Source organism: Bufo bufo, chromosome 1, assembly GCF_905171765.1.
Source record: "Bufo bufo chromosome 1, aBufBuf1.1, whole genome shotgun sequence".
Taxonomy (NCBI): Eukaryota; Metazoa; Chordata; class Amphibia; order Anura; family Bufonidae; genus Bufo; species Bufo bufo.
This window is the reverse complement of record NC_053389.1, coordinates 756,326,875-756,343,810: the sequence shown is the minus strand read 5'-3', so window position 1 is coordinate 756,343,810 and position 16,936 is coordinate 756,326,875. Positions and strand designations below refer to the sequence as shown.

Below are 16,936 nucleotides of genomic sequence, written 5' to 3'. Positions count from 1 at the left end.
CTTGGACGTTGTAAAGCGACGATCTGGATGGTCCCATGCCTTGGCAATGGCAACCGAAAAGTCGTCATGCAAGGGGAAGGCTTTAGGAGTTTGCCTGGAATGAAGAAAAGACACTTCCTGGTGACTCATGGAGGGGGACTCATCCTGCGCCTGGAAGGTGTCACAGACAGCAGAAACTAAGCTGTCCACCATGGAAGCAACCTTGGAAGATTGTTCCGGATCCATATCCGAATCTGAGTCACCAATCTCATCATCGGACAGAACTTCCCCTGGGAGGAAGGATGAGTCCGAGCATGACCCATGTGGGGGAGGAAATGCTGAGGTGTCAGAGGAGGAATGACGTCCTGCACTGGGCCATTTGTGCGAAGGTCTGCCCCTAAGGCGCTCTCCAGAAGAGGGTGCGGACTGCACCGATGGAGATTTATCAACCAATCAACCCATGAGAGTGAGGGTGGATTGGGATATCTTAGAGAGGTCCTCCACTGCCCGGGATAAGGCACGGGCCCAGTCTGGTTCCACCCGGTCAGGGCGGTCATGCGGCTGCGTGGTTTGAGGGGGCAGAACCTGTGCAGGCGCACAGCATGCGGAGCACACAACTTAATCTTGCATTTCACACAGGCATAATAAGTGGTGGCCGTTGGCATACGGGACTCACTAGTGGGATCGGACATGGCTGTATACTAGTGTTCTCACTGCTGGAGAGGGGGGCGGCGGACCGTCCGACCAGCATACAGGGGACCCAGGTCCTGTGTTCCCAAAGGAAAGGCGCTGCCGGCTGAAGCTGGATCTCACTGGGTAGCTGCGGTCCTGAAGAGTGCTCAGAGCCGCGGCGGGAATCCTAGCCCAACCCCTTCGCGTCACAGTGGGAGTCGCAAGTTGCGGCCTACCCACCCTAGAAGCCGGAGCCTAAATTTGCTATATGCGGCCGACCAGAAGACACTTCGGGTCGGCCAGAGAACGGAGGGAGCTCCGAATAGGGCACAAGAGGCGTCGCTTATCCCCCCTCTTGCCGCAGGGGCCCCCCCCCCCCCCCGCGCGGGCCGTGAAGCGATGAGCGCGGGCCGGAGCCCGGAAATCTGGTAGGCCCGAAACGAGGCTGGGGGCTAAAATTATGGGCCGGCCGGAAGGTAAAATAGGGCCCAGGAAGAGAGTGAACCCTCCCAAGGGATGTTCCTCAGTGCCCCCTTGTGAAACTAAAAGGATGGAAGACTTCCATCCTAACTCGGTGGCCGAAATGGAGAGGGAAGGGGAGGGGGGGGATGGAGGGTGCAGATAATACTCACCTAATCCCGAGTACTCACCCCATTCTTCATCCTCTTCTCTTCACCCCTCCTCAGAGTCCAGCAGGGTCACCTCTTTAGCAGCTGGCACCCGGAGTGGCAGAAGACTGGAAACCGGCCTTGCTCCCGGGGTAGACAGAGGGGCAGGCGCCTCTGTTTCCCCTACCTAAAAGAGAAAAAAATAACAAAAGGAAGCCGCCCTGCAAGCAGAGAGGTCTGCCTCCTACGACACTAAGCTAAAAACTGATATGCTCTCTCCAGGTGGGAGGGGGAGGAGTTATCACTTTTCAGCCTAGTGTCGCCTCCTAGTGGCAGCAGCAGCTATACCCACGGTCCTGTGTCCCCCAATGATACGAGCGAGAAAATGTATACAAAAGTTTAGTCACTCTAAGGGTATTAGCACACAGCGCGGTCGTGGCTGTGCTGTGGTTGAGTACCTCGCTGCTGTACAAGTTGCAGGTGTCTCCAATTCAACCTATGAGACCTCATTGTTTGTTCAGTCTGCATTGTGAATGGCCGCACGGCACCTTCAACATCGTGTGGCAAATAACAATGCAGACCGACTAAACAGAACCTTACAGTCGTTGGGTACTCGGCTGTGTCACAACAGTGAAATGACATCGCTGTGTGGTCATACCCTAAGAAGAATACTGTCTAAAAGAAAAACTGTGTTGGTCACAGCAACCAATCACAGCTCAGCTTTCATTTCTTATAACGCTAGTGGAAAATAAAAGTTGCGCTGTGATTGGTTGCTTTGTGAAAATAACACAATTTGTCCAAGTTATTTTACTGTTCTCAGATGGACAGCAAACCACTGCTCCCTGTGAAAGACACAGCAGAAATGCCATATATATATTATATCCCCAAATTCTGGTCAACTTTCACTTAATGGTATTATTGTATTTTTTTTAGCTTACCCATAAAACAATCCTTCTACCCCCCCCCCCCCACAAAAAACAAACAAACAAACAAAAAAAACCTCTTTGTTTACTTCGCCGAAACACTAGGTGTCGCTGTGAAAGCACAGATAAAGCTGAGGAGCCACTAGAGGGCACTGTCCAACATCGAGACCGTTTTGGAAACTGATCCCAGAGAGGGACGGTTTGTCCTGAGGTCTCCAGGGAAAGAGAAAGAGCGCCAGAGACAGCTTGTGACAGTCACGCAGAGAGACAGCCAGCCCGCAGGCTCCTGTGTAAGAGACGCACTCGGCTCAGTGCTAAAGCGCTGCTCACCTCAGAGTTCCCTGCCGCCCAGTGCATGCTGGGAGGTGTAGTTCCTTAGCAGCTGCAGAGCTCGTGGTGGCCTTTTACACATTGATACAATACTTTCCTCAGACCGTTCCATGATGGGGGTTGTTGTGCAGCTGCCCTTAAAAAGTGTCCTGAGTAATGGAGGAGGTTTAGCCAGAAATGCACGTGTGTGCAGTAGGCATCCATAGCAGCCAATCAGATTCCAGCTCTCATTTCTTGGTGGCTCTTTGATAGATAAAAGCTGTGATTTGATTGGTTGCTAGGAGTAACAGCACCATTTTTCTTTTTTATGACCCGGTATATGGGGTGCATGCTCTATCTGTCTTTTTTGGGGCCTTTTCCCCTTCCCTTGAAGTTGATGCATGTAAATCCAGTGAGTGTAGATTTTGCAGTGCTGGGGTGATTTTCTATAAGAAAAAAAGATCTGCTTCTCCAGAGGGGGTTGTAGAACTGCAGACTTATGGGGTAACCACAGGATCCACCTCTGGAAGGACCATGACTGATGTTTTAGCAAGGTGGCTACTAACTTGGCTGTTTCCATAATGGCCGCTTGGCCATTCAGTGTCCTGCCAGACATATCTACAGGATGTGACATAAATATCTGACCGGTACGGGCCCCTCGTATAGGTTATACTTACCTGCTCCCCGGCACCTGCATTGCTCCTGATGCCCGCGTGGCAGCGGCGGCATCTCTCCGTTGAGCGGATCAAAACATCCTACGATGGGTGGGGGGGAGCCTCCTTAGCGTCACCGGTGGGGAGATGCGGCGGCCATCAGGAGCGATGCTGGTAAGTATAATCTATATGAGGTGCCTGGGGATTTGGGGGGGGGGGGGGGTCATTATAGGGGTTGGATAACAACTTTAACCTGTTCCTCAGGGAGAAAACAACACGGAAAGGTGGCCCTAGAGTTAGGGTGCCTTCACACAGCGAATCCGCAACATCGACTTCCCCCATTCCTGGGCGCGGTTTTTTTCGCAGCATTTTCTGCTGCAGGATCTGTTTCCCATTGAATTGATTGGAGAGATTCTCCTACAGGAAATCCACCACAAAATCCGCCCCATGATTCACACTAAGAAAATATGCAACTTTGTAAAAAATCTGCGCCTGCGGTTTTTCTGGCAGAAAATTCTGCCTGATGGAAACGGCCACAACGCAGGAGGCCACCTTCCAAAACAAAGGTCACGCATCCTCACTCGGCCCCCCTCAGAAGTTCCATAGAAGTGAATGGAGAGAATCGAGCATGCCGAAGAGGTCACGCCCCTCAGCAAGACATTCCCTGATCTTTGGAGGGGAATATCTTTTTTTTATTTTTATTTTTGTTAATGAAAAATGGCAGGGATACAGCTATGATAAATTATAAAATCATTATACTTCCTATCCCACACCCCCTCCATTCCAGCGTCACTGCTCCAGTCCTCCCGCTGCTGCAGCCGTGATATAATGTTTTGGCTGCAGCAGTGACGTTCCTATACACAGCACATGACCGCTGTAGCCAATCGCTGACTTCATCAGTATACGGCATGACACCACTGAGGTCAGCTACTGCGGACGTGTGCGGTATACATGTCATTGCAGTCAAAATAAGGCACGGTCGGTAGGACGGGTCACCAGTGATGGAGTGGGTGGGATTTGATTTGGCGTGCCATTTTAGACAACCCCCTCTAAGGATAAAAACACTAATATCGGTATATTTTCCCATATCTAGCTCTTTGCAGGTCCGATGACTGAATTGAGCAACAGACCCTGGTTGTCCGTTTTTTTTCCATATCGATAAGGGTCATTAATATCAGATAGGCGGGGGGACGACACCCTGCACCCCCACCGATCAGCTGTTTAAAGTGACAAGCTCTGTGTTCTCTTCACTGTTTACCTACACGCCTCCAACATTGCAGAGGTAAATAGTAGACTTAAATCTCTGCACCATTCATGTGAGTGGGTCGTAGGAGCTGTAATTACACTGCAATGTCGACCGCGAGCAGGTAAACGGTGAGGAGAACGCAGCGCTCGTACAAGCGATCAATAGTTGGTCGTGGGGATGCAGGGAGTCGGACCCCTGACGATCTGATATTGATGACCCATCTTCAGGAGAGGTCATCAATATGGGAAAACCGGACAACCCCTTGAATGGCTTTCTCACCTCTTGGGCCATATGTGATGTATTCTACTGCATTTACAGGAGCAGCAAAGTGGATGAGATTTTCACAATCCACAAGCTGCAAACATTGGGGGAGATTTATCAAACTGGTGTAAAGGAGAACTGGCTTAGTTGCCCATAGCAACCAATCAGATTCCACCTCTCATTTTTCAGAGCTCCTTTGGAAAATGAAAGGTGAAATCTGATTGGTTGCTATGGGCAACTAAGCCAGTTCTACTTTACACCAGTTTGATAAATGGCCCCATTGTTCGTACTAAACTCTGCACAAAACGGATTAATATTCTACATTTCTGTGTTTTGTGTCCTCAGATTTCTTTCATATTGTGGCCTTCACCTCTGTCGAGCTGGATCCTCCGTGCATTGACGGGGTGCACCTTTCTGGAGAGGAGCATGAATTCTACGCACTTGTGTCTGCAGAGCTTGACCACTTTTTACAGCAGGGAAACCAGGAGGCGTGAGTACATTTGGGCAGACTTACTAAGGGAGCATTCACACGACTATTTTGTTTGCAGATCGCACACGGACCCATTCATTTCTAGGGGCTGCAAAAAATGCAGACCGCACATGGATGTCACCTGTGTGCTGTCTGCATCCATGCGGCCGAGCTGCAGGTGGTAGAATGGGTACTTCTGTTTTACAGACCAGAATAGGCATTTTTCACGGACCGCAAAATGGATATGGTTGTGTGATTGCACCATAATCCTACAGATGGCGTACACTTAGACAGGCTGCCTAGACCTGCACCAGATTTATCTCAGGGGCTCAGGCTGGATGATGAGTCTGGTGCAGGGACAGACACTTCTCTCTGACTCTATATCCGCTATTGGTTGGCTTAGTTTGAGACAGAACTTTCATGGGCAGTGTGTGGTGGGCATTATCTAGTTGGAACGCCACGTTTCCTAAATAAAAAAAATAAAAAAAAAGGCAGAAGTTTGTTCTACAACGTCCTGGACATACCAAACGTTGTCACTCTTTCCACGAATACCAGACCGGAACAGCCATTATAGGTACATGGCACCTGGTGTGGTCCTTTGTGTCTCTGCACTTTGCATAAGATTTTGCAGGAGGGCTGGAGAGCGCCTGCTGCCATCATACATAGGTCAGACACACAGGACCACACTAGGTGTCAGGTAATGGCGCCCCACAGCATATCATGGCCGTTCCTGTCTGGTGTTCATTGAGGGGACATTGACCAGTCTTCAGTATGTCCAGGACATCGTGGAACCAATCCTACAGCCTTTTTTTGATTCAGTTAGAAGAAGTGGTGTTCCAACAAGATAACGCCCGACACACTACACAACGTTGTCTTCAGGGTATCCAGCAGCTCCCCTGGTCAGCTCGATTGCCTGATCTCCCCCATGGAGAACATATGGGATTGGAGGGGGCGATGGATCTCCCAAGCACAGCAGCCAACAGCCAGCTTGTCTGAATTATGGTTCCAAGATTAAAGGGCTAAGAAGGACAAACCACAGGAGGATATCCAGCATCTGTATGACCCTTACCATGCCAGAGTGGCAGAGGAGAGGACAACCAGTATTAATATTACTCTGCCTCATTATATACCCTGCTGCAGAACCCAAAATAAAAAGGGGGCACCACCCTGGTTGTGTGATCATTGACCAAGCACCACTAGCAGTTTATACGTCATTGATCTCCGCTCAGTCCCATTATGTTTTCATTAGGGTTGTCCCGATACCACTTTTTTAGGACCGAGTACAAGTACCGATACTTTTTTTCAAGTAGTCACCGATACCGAATACCGATACTTTTTTTAAATGTCATGTGACCGTTTTGGGGGATCTGTGGATGACGCACTGTCATGTGGGGGATCTGTGGATGGCACTGTTATGGGGGACCTGTGGATGGCACTGTTATGGGGGGATCTGTGGATGGCACTGTTATGGGGGATCTGTGGATGGCACTGTTATGGGGGATCTGTGGATGGCACTGTTATGGGGATCTGTGGATGGCACTGTTATGGGGGATCTGTGGATGGCACTGTTATGGGGGATCTGTGGATGGCACTGTTATGGGGGATCTGTGGATGGCACTGTTATGGGGGATCTGTGGATGGCACTGTTATGGGGGATCTGTGGATGGCACTGTTATGGGGGATCTGTGGATGGCGCTGTTATGGGGATCTGTGGATGGTGCTGTTATGTGGGATCTGTGGATGGCGCTGTTATGTGGGATCTGTGGATGGCACTGTTATGGGGATCTGTGGATGGCACTGTTATGGGGGATCTGTGGATGGCACTGTTATGGGGGATCTGTGGATGGCACTGTTATGGGGATCTGTGGATGGTACTGCTATGGGGTGGGATATCTGTGGATGGCATTGTTATGGGGTGGGGGGATCTGAGGATGGCATTGTTATTTGGTGGGGGATCTGTGGATGGTGCTGTTATAGGGGATCTGTGGATGGCACTGTTATGGGGGATCTGTGGATGGCACTGTTATGGGGATCTGTGGATGGCACTGTTATGGGGGATCTGTGGATGGCACTGTTATGGGGGATCTGTGGATGGCACTGTTATGGGGGATCTGTGGATGGCACTGTTATGGGGGATCTGTGGATGGCACTGTTATGGGGGATCTGTGGATGGCACTGTTATGGGGGATCTGTGGATGGCGCTGTTATGGGGATCTGTGGATGGTGCTGTTATGTGGGATCTGTGGATGGCACTGTTATGTGGGATCTGTGGATGGCACTGTTATGGGGGATCTGTGGATGGCACTGTTATGGGGGATCTGTGGATGGCACTGTTATGGGGGATCTGTGGATGGCACTGTTATGGGGGATCTGTGGATGGCACTGTTATGGGGATCTGTGGATGGCACTGTTATGGGGATCTGTGGATGGTACTGCTATGGGGTGGGATATCTGTGGATGGCATTGTTATGGGGTGGGGGGATCTGAGGATGGCATTGTTATTTGGTGGGGGATCTGTGGATGGTGCTGTTATAGGGGATCTGTGGATGGAACTGTTATGGGGAGGATCTGTGGATGACACTGCTATATGTCATCCACAGATCCCCCTCATAACAGTGTCCCCCAATACACCGGGCCCCGCCGCTCACCGAAGTATTTATAAACGTGAATCCTTATCCTGTTATTAAGTTGAACTAACGCTGCCCTCTCCCATGTTCCCCTGTATCCCCCTGTATCCCCACAGCACTTACTTAAGCTTCCATAGCAGGCAGAGCGGACGGCACCAGTAACGTCACTCACTGACGTCGCGCGTCTGCTCCGCCTGCTTCATTCATAAAGGGGGCGGAGCAGGCGCTCCACGTCAGTGAGTGACGTTACTGCTGCCGTCCGCTCTGCCTGCTATGGAAGCTTAAGTAAGTGCTGTGGGGATACAGGGGGATACAGGGGAACATGGGAGAGGGCAGCGTTAGTTCAACTTAATAACAGGATAAGGATTCACGTTTATAAATACTTCGGTGAGCGGCGGGGCCCGGTGTAAGAGTACAGTGACTGCACCGGGCCCCGCCCATAGTTACGCCCATAGTATTCTATTTATGTATCGGGGCGGGGTATCGGCGGCTGAGTACCGCCGAGAAAACTCGGAATCGGTCCCGATACCGATACTAGTATCGGTATCGGGACAACCCTAGTTTTCATGGTCTCTTTTTTCTCATTTTCCAGTAGTGTAATTGATCCATTTTATAAATGGTAATGAATCAGAAAATAATCATGCTGCAATGCAGTAGAAATTCCCTCCATGCATGGTCCTTCAGCACAATAGAGGCTACGACTGGCCATCCATGATTCCTGTCACCGTCTCTACAACCCCAAAATTGTGGCTGTCATAAAGGTTATCTGCAGAGGCATGCCGGTTATTAGAATTGCTTTCCATATTCCATAAAATAGCATAAAACTCCTTTAATAGCCACAAGGGTCCAGCAGATGACACCTGATATGTACAGGGTTGAACGCTCTGGCTGTCATAAATGATCAGTCCTTGTGCCAGGTTTAAAAACTATGTCAGCCCCTGACTAGTTAGTAAATGTGCTGGGGCTGATGTTCTGGCCCCCAGCATCCCCTTGCCACTACCAAGTGTGGAACACGGCATAAAAACACCTATGGTTGCATGGACGTTTTAAAAAAAAAATGTCGCTAAATGGGTCTTGGGACTATTTTTATACCAAAAACTGGAGTAAATGACCTCCCTCCCTCCTGTTATGTTTGAGGCTTCTGCTACTACAGGTACATAATGAGATCTAAAATCACAGTGCAGTGTTTGATCTCCCCCTAGTGAAAACATTTAGGTATTACAAGCTCTGACTTGCAGAAGCCATCGTTTACTTGTCTTGTTTCATATCTGCAGAATACTGCTTTAACCACCTTTTGTTTTTTTCATATGAAGTGTCCCCTTTTTTGACCGGCCATGTGACACTATTACGCTGCGTGGTCAGTGTCGAAAGGTTTTTAACAGTTCGGTGGGACAGGGTCTGGCCCTGGCAAATTTACGAACATGTACACCTGGAAACAAGCGTACATCTTGGCTAAAAATTACTCCGCAGGCGCACTTCTGGGGGTGTATTTGCCAAATTTATGAAAAGTTGCAGGCCTAGTCATTGGGCTAATCCTCCGGCAGCGCGAGGGGAAACAAAGACCGGCATGAGTTGTTATTGTGCCTCCAAAGGAGGGGCAAAGGAGAGCATCTGCTCCGATGCTCAAGTCAGGGGGGCTGCCGGGGTGAAAATGGAGGGATGTCCGGGTTCAGCTCTGAACCCGGACAACCCCTTTAAGGACCTTGATTTGCAAACAGGGGGCACGGTTTGTACCTATGGTTGTTACTGGAACATCTGAACCCAATAATTCGGAGGGTTAGTCACATATACGGTAGTGTACTAGACTCTTCTAATCAGTGAGGGGTTTTTCAGTATGCTTTCTTCTACCAAAGGGAAAGCACAGCAAAACTACGTTAAAAGAGCTTCATTGAGGTCATTTGAGATTTCTCTGTATCTTCGTTTTCCTGGAAGGTATGTTGCTGCAAAAACCGCATGCAGTTATGTTTTTTTATTTTATTTTCTTGCCGCACCAGAACGCAGCACAGATGCGATGTGTGCCAGCTCCCTTAGGGCCCCTAAGCCAAGATGCTTAAAAAAAACGGCAACAGCTTCAACATGCTGCGGGGGGAAAGAAAAGACCCCCAAAAAACCTCAAAAAAAAAAAAATCTAATCAACAAAAATGGCAGTAACTAGTAGCTGTTTCCAGGCGTAAATGTCAGTGCATTTGCCAGGGCTGATATTCCAGCCCCTGCTGCTCCTAAATGGCGAGGACGGAGTAAAAATGTCCTTGCGACAAAATATTGTCACATGGGACAGTTTAAAAAGTTTGCAAAAAGGAATCTTGCAACTTTTTTTTACTCAAAAACTGGTAAAGGTTAAATGTTAGTAAATTATAATTTTATTTCTTGGAATACATTTCTGAGGGATAAGCAAATGGCAAAACCACCTTAGTAATATAATTATATGTGGGATTTCAGTGGATCCCCGATGTTGTCTCCTTTTGGGTTAGTATTCCCCATTGTTAGCTCTCATGTAGAAAGTGACATGTCTTTCCTTTGTTCCAATGCAGAGTCCTGTTGTTCCCGCCGGTTTCTAGCCGCCTCCGGTATCTGATCCACCGGCTCACAGAGTCTTATGATGCACTAAGCAGCTTTTCAGTCGGCGAGGGGTGGCAGCGGCGCACTGTCATCTGTCATGCTGGTGTCAGGTGAGGAATATCAATTATTTGCTGCTGGTTCAGGACTCTTTGTAGGCTCCGCTCTCATCTCCGAAAAATATCATGTCTGTTCTCTATTCTGAGATTGTGTCCTTCCTTAGCTTTCCTCTTGCCTTGAGCTCTCCCCCGATGAGTGGCATGAGATAACCAGCTTTAACCACCTCAGCCCCCATGGCTTAAACACCCTGAAAGACCAGGCCTCTTTTTACACTTCTGCACTACACTACTTTCACCATTTATTGCTCGGTCATGCAACTTACCACCTAAATGAATTTTACCTCCTTTTCTTCTCACTAATAGAGCTTTCATTTGGTGGTATTTCATTGCTGCTGACATTTTTACTTTTTTTGTTATTAATCGAAATTTAACGATTTGTTTGCAAAAAAAATGACATTTTTCACTTTCAGTTGTAAAATTTTGCAAAAAAAACGAGATCCATATATAAATTTTGCTCTAAATTTATTGTTCTACATGTCTTTGATAAAAAAAAAAATATTTGGGTAAAAAAAAATGGTTTGGGTAAAAGTTATAGCGTTTACAAACTATGGTACAAAAATGTGAATTTCCGCTTTTTGAAGCAGCTCTGACTTTCTGAGCACCTGTCATGTTTCCTGAGGTTCTACAATGCCCAGACAGTACAAACACCCCACAAATGACCCCATTTCGGAAAGTAGACACCCTAAGGTATTCGCTGATGGGCATAGTGAGTTCCTAAAATTTTTTTCTTTTTTGTCACAAGTTAGTGGAAAATGATGATTTATTTTTTTTTTTCTTACAAAGTCTCATATTCCACTAACTTGTGACAAAAAATAAAAACTTCCATGAACTCACTATGCCCATGAGCGAATACCTTGGGATGTCTTCTTTCCAAAATGGGGTCACTTGTGGGGTAGTTATACTGCCCTGGCATTCTAGGGGCCCAAATGTGTGGTAAGGAGTTTGAAATCAAATTCTGTAAAAAATGGCTGGTGAAATCCGAAAGGTGCTCTTTGGAATGTGGGCCCCTTTGCCCACCTAGGCTGCAAAAAAGTGTCACACATGTGGTATCTCCGTATTCAGGAGAAGTTGGGTAATGTGTTTTGGGGTGTCATTTTACATATACCCATGCTGGGTGAGAGAAATATCTTGGCAAAAGACAACTTTTCCCATTTTTTTTTTATACAAAGTTGGCATTTGACCAAGATATTTCTCTCACCCAGCATGGGTATATGTAAAATGACACCGCAAAACACATTCCCCAACTTCTCCTGAGTACGGCGATACCAGATGTGTGACACTTTTTTGCAGCCTAGATGCGCAAAGGTGCCCAAATTCCTTTTAGGAGGGCATTTTTAGACATTTGGATACCAGACTTCTTCTCACGCTTTGGGGCCCCTAGAATGCCAGGGCAGTATAAATACCCCACATGTGACCCCATTTTGGAAAGAAGACACCCCAAGGTATTCAATGAGGGGCATGGCGAGTTCATAGAATTTTTTTTTTTTTTTGGCACAAGTTAGCGGAAATTGATATTTTTTATTTTTTTCTCACAAAGTCTCCCTTTCCGATAACTTGGGACAAAAATTTCAATCTTTCATGGACTCAATATGCCCCTCACGGAATACCTTGGGGTGTCTTCTTTCCGAAATGGGGTCACATGTGGGGTATTTATACTGCCCTAGCATTCTAGGGGCCCTAAAGCGTGAGAAGAAGTCTGGAATATAAATGTCTAAAAAAATTTACGCATTTGGATTCCGTGAGGGGTATGGTGAGTTCATGTGAGATTTTATTTTTTGACACAAGTTAGTGGAATATGAGACTTTGTAAGAAAAAAATAATAATTTCCGCTAACTTGGGCCAAAAAAAGTCTGAATGGAGCCTTACAGAGGGGTGATCAATGACAGGGGGGGTGATCAATGACAGGGGGGGTGATCAATGACAGGGGGGGTGATCAGGGAGTCTATATGGGGTGATCACCCCCCTGTCATTGATCACCCCCCTGTCATTGATCACCCCCCTATAAGGCTCCATTCAGATGTCCGTATGTGTTTTGCGGATCCGATCCATGTATCAGTGGATCCGTAAAAATCATACGGACATCTGAATGCAGCCTTACAGGGGGGTGATCAATGACAGGGGGGTGATCAATGACAGGGGGGTGATCAGGGAGTCTATATGGGGTGAATAAGGGGTTAATAAGTGACGGGGGGGGTGTAGTGTAGTGGTGGTTGGTGCTACTTTACTGAGCTACCTGTGTCCTCTGGTGGTCGATCCAAACAAAGGGGACCACCAGAGGACCAGGTAGCAGGTATATTAGACGCTGTTATCATAACAGCGTCTAATATTCCTGTTAGGGGTTAAAAAAAAACACATCTCCAGCCTGCCAGCGAACGATCGCCGCTGGCAGGCTGGAGATCAACTCTCTTACCTTCCGTTCCTGTGAGCGCGCGCGCCTGTGTGCGCGCGTTCACAGGAAATCTCGCGTCTCGCGAGATGACGCACGGATGCGTCCAGGAGGAATGAATGAACCACCTTCCGGACGCATCCGTGCGTTAGGCGGTCGGGAGGTGGTTAAAAGTAATCTGAAAGTTTTTTTGTTTTTGTTTTTTTTTTGTTTTTTTTTATCCAAAGCCGGGGGCGGACTGGGAACTTAAAGTGGCCTAAAAAAAAACTAAGTGGCCCCATGTGGGCAGGTCCAAAGTGACAGAAGGTGGGGTAACAGAAGTGGGCGGAGCCATCAATATCGTAGTGCAGAACCAAATAGCACAGTACAGGACAAAATACTGCCTCGGCAGAAGCAAATACCATGGTGCAGCACAAAATACTGCCACCTGCGCCACAGTTTGAAATTGTATTATCGTCCTGAGGATGGCAATAAAGTTGAATTCAGGAGGCCACCTGTGGGTGCTGGCCTGGTGCATAAGTACCTGATGCTCTTACATTAATTAATGCTGGGAGCATCAGATCTTTATGTACTTATCTGGAGGCCTTGGGTGCCCCTCTAGGCATTGTCCCTCCGGGAAATTTCCCTGTAGGGTCTATGGCCAGTCGCCCCTGGTTGGTGCTGTGTAAACATAAAGAATAATAAAAAATGAAATAAATTCCATATTGCATACCTGAGTACTGGCCGCTGACTTAAGAGGTGTCCTCAATCCTGCTGTGGTAAGAAGTTTCCATACCCTGAATGGTCTGTTATCATTGAATATGTAATTCTGCTAATTTACGAATGTCGATTCAACAAAGTGGAACTCGCTGTAATCTTTAGACTAACCCAGATCCAGAAAATTGATATTTCATTGCTGAACTTGATTTAAGTGTCCAAATTCTTCCTGTCTTATATACGTGTGATATGCAGCTATTCCTGACAAGTCTTTACTTGTGTTTCTCCTTTCAAGAGAATCTGACACGCCAGATAAACGCCAGTCTTGATCTCGCTTAACTGGCGTGAGATGCACCTAATTTATTAAGAGGCAAATGAATCTTAACAAATTAGTCGCATCTCTGCCCTGCCGTGCGCCAGAAGGGGCTGGGCAGACTTCAGCTAAAAGTTATAGTAAATCTGACAGGCACTTCAGAAAGGTGCCGAGAAGCCTAAAATGTTACAAATTATATGTGCGCCATAATATGTGACCTTGTTACACCACAATAGTGGCTAAAAAACCTTTGGTAAATGTTCCCCCATGTCTTTTAGGCCTAGCTCAGCTGAATGCAATGATAACTCTCAGTACTCCATTGCTTCACTCTGGAGAAAAGGCACTTTTAATCCATATGCAGATGAGCAGTTAAGTGCACTGAGGGTGGGCCCAAGCCACTATGTGCACCCGTGCTCTTACTGTTTCCTCTGTCAACCCCTCCCTCTCCTTGATTAACAGGTCCAGCAGGAGGAGCACAGGTGCACATAGTGGCTTGGGCCCGCCCTCAGTGCACGTAAGTGCTCATTTGCATATGTATTACAAGTACTTTTTCTCCAGAATGAAGTAATGGATGACTAAGTGAGATTTATAGTTACATTCAGCTGAGCTAGCACTACAAGGCCTTGTGCCTGGTGTAACAGTGAATTTACTGGTGGCAGATCCCTTTTAACCACCTCCGGACCGCCTAACGCAGGATCGCGTTCCGGAGGTGGCAGCCCTGCGCACAGTCACGCATATATGCGTCATCTCGCGAGACGCGAGATTTCCTGTGAACGCGCGCTCACAGGAACGGAAGGTAAGAGAGTTGATCTCCAGCCTGCCAGCGGCGATCGTTCGCTGGCAGGCTGGAGATGTGTTTTTTTTAACCCCTAACAGGTATATTAGACGCTGTTTTGATAACAGCGTCTAATATACCTGGTCCTCTGGTGGTCCCCTTTGTTTGGATCGACCACCAGAGGACACAGGTAGCTCAGTAAAGTCCCACCAAGCACCACTACACTACACTACACCCCCCCCCCCCCCGTCACTTATTAACCCCTTATTAGCCCCTGATCACCCCATATAGACTCCCTGATCACCCCCCTGTCATTGATTACCCCCCTGTCATTGATCAACCCCCTGTAAAGCTCCATAAGACGTCCGCATGATTTTTACGGATCCACTGATAGATGGATCGGATCCGCAAAACGCATCCGGACGTCTGAATGAAGCCTTACAGGGGCATGATCAATGACTGTGGTTATCACCCCATATAGACTCCCTGATCACCCCCCTGTCATTGATTACCCCCCTGTAAAGCTCCATTCAGATGTCCGCATGATTTTTACGGATGCACTGATAGATGAATCGGATCCGCAAAACGCATCCGGACGTCTGAATGAAGCCTTACAGGGGCATGATCAATGACTGTGGTTATCACCCCATATAGACTCCCTGATCACCCCCCTGTCATTGATCACCCCCCTGTCATTGATTACCCCCCTGTAAAGCTCCATTCAGATGTCCGCATGATTTTTACGGATGCACTGATAGATGGATCGGATCCGCAAAACGCATCCGGACGTCTGAATGAAGCCTTACACGGGCGTGATCAATGACTGTGGTTATCACCCCATATAGACTCCCTGATCACCCCCCCTGTCATTGATCACCCCCCCCTGTCATTGATCACCCCCCCCTGTCATTGATCACCCCCCTGTAAGGCTCCATTCAGACATTTTTTTGGCCCAAGTTAGCGGAATTATTATTTTTTTTCTTACAAAGTCTCATATTCCACTAACTTTTGTCAAAAAATAAAATCTCACATGAACTCACGATACCCCTCACGGAATCCAAATGCGTAAATTTTTTTAGACATTTATATTCCAGACTTCTTCTCACGCTTTAGGGCCCCTAGAATGCCAGGGCAGTATAAATACCCCACATGTGACCCCATTTCGGAAAGAAGACACCCCCAGGTATTCCGTGAGGGGCATATTGAGTCCATGAAAGATTGAAATTTTTGTCCCAAGTTAGCGGAACGGGAGACTTTGTGAGAACAAAATTAAAAATATCAATTTCCGCTAACTTGTGCCAAAAAAAAAAAAATTCTATGAACTCGCCATGCCCCTCATTGAATACCTTGGGGTGTCTTCTTTCCAAAATGGGGTCACATGTGGGGTATTTATACTGCCCTGGCATTCTAGGGGCCCCAAAGCGTGAGAAGAAGTCTGGTATCCAAATGTCTAAAAATGCCCTCCTAAAAGGACTTTGGGCACCTTTGCGCATCTAGGCTGCAAAAAAGTGTCACACATCTGGTATCGCCGTACTCAGGAGAAGGTGGGGAATGTGTTTTGGGGTGTCATTTTACATATACCCATGCTGGGTGAGAGAAATATCTTGGCAAAAGACAACTTTTCCCATTTTTTTATACAAAGTTGGCATTTGACCAAGATATTTATCTCACCCAGCATCGGTATATGTAAAATGACACCCCAAAACACATTCCTCAACTTCTACTGAATACAGAGATACCACATGTGTGACACTTTTTTGCAGCCTAGGTGGGCAAAGGGGCCCATATTCCAAAGAGCACCTTTCGGATTTCACAGGTCATTTTTTACAGAATTTGATTTCAAACTCCTTACCACACATTTGGGCCCCTAGAATGCCAGGGCAGTATAACTACCCCACAAGTGACCCCATTTTGGAAAGAAGAGACCCCAAGGTATTTCGTGATGGGCATAGTGAGTTCATAGAAGTTTTTATTTTTTGTCACAAGTTAGTGGAATATGAGACTTTGTAAGAAAAAAAAAAAAAATCATCATTTTCCGCTAACTTGTGACAAAAAATAAAAAGTTCTATGAACTCACTATGCCCATCAGCGAATACCTTAGGGTGTGTACTTTCCGAAATGGGGTCATTTGTGGGGTGTTTGTACTGTCTGGCCATTGTAGAACCTCAGGAAACATGACAGGTGCTCAGAAAGTCAGAGCTGCTTCAAAAAGCGGAAATTCACATTTTTGTACCATAGTTTGTAAACGCTATAACTTTTACCCAAAGCATTTTTTTTTTACCCAAACATTTTTTTTTTATCAAAGACATGTAGAACAAAAAATTTAGAGCAAAATTTATATATG

General features: G+C 47.2%; 1 protein-coding gene across 1 annotated transcript in view; it reads left to right on the top strand.

Annotated features, from left to right (window-relative positions):
* The first annotated feature begins 293 nt into the window (after positions 1–293).
* Positions 294–16,936, top strand: part of R3HCC1 (R3H domain and coiled-coil containing 1) — a 47,278-nt gene continuing 30,635 nt past the window's right edge. The window contains exons 1-4 of the mRNA XM_040415825.1: positions 294–368; positions 2,373–2,472; positions 4,997–5,141; positions 10,279–10,416. Coding sequence (XP_040271759.1) covers positions 294–368; positions 2,373–2,472; positions 4,997–5,141; positions 10,279–10,416 — 458 coding nt within the window. The remainder of the gene's footprint in view (positions 369–2,372; positions 2,473–4,996; positions 5,142–10,278; positions 10,417–16,936) is intronic.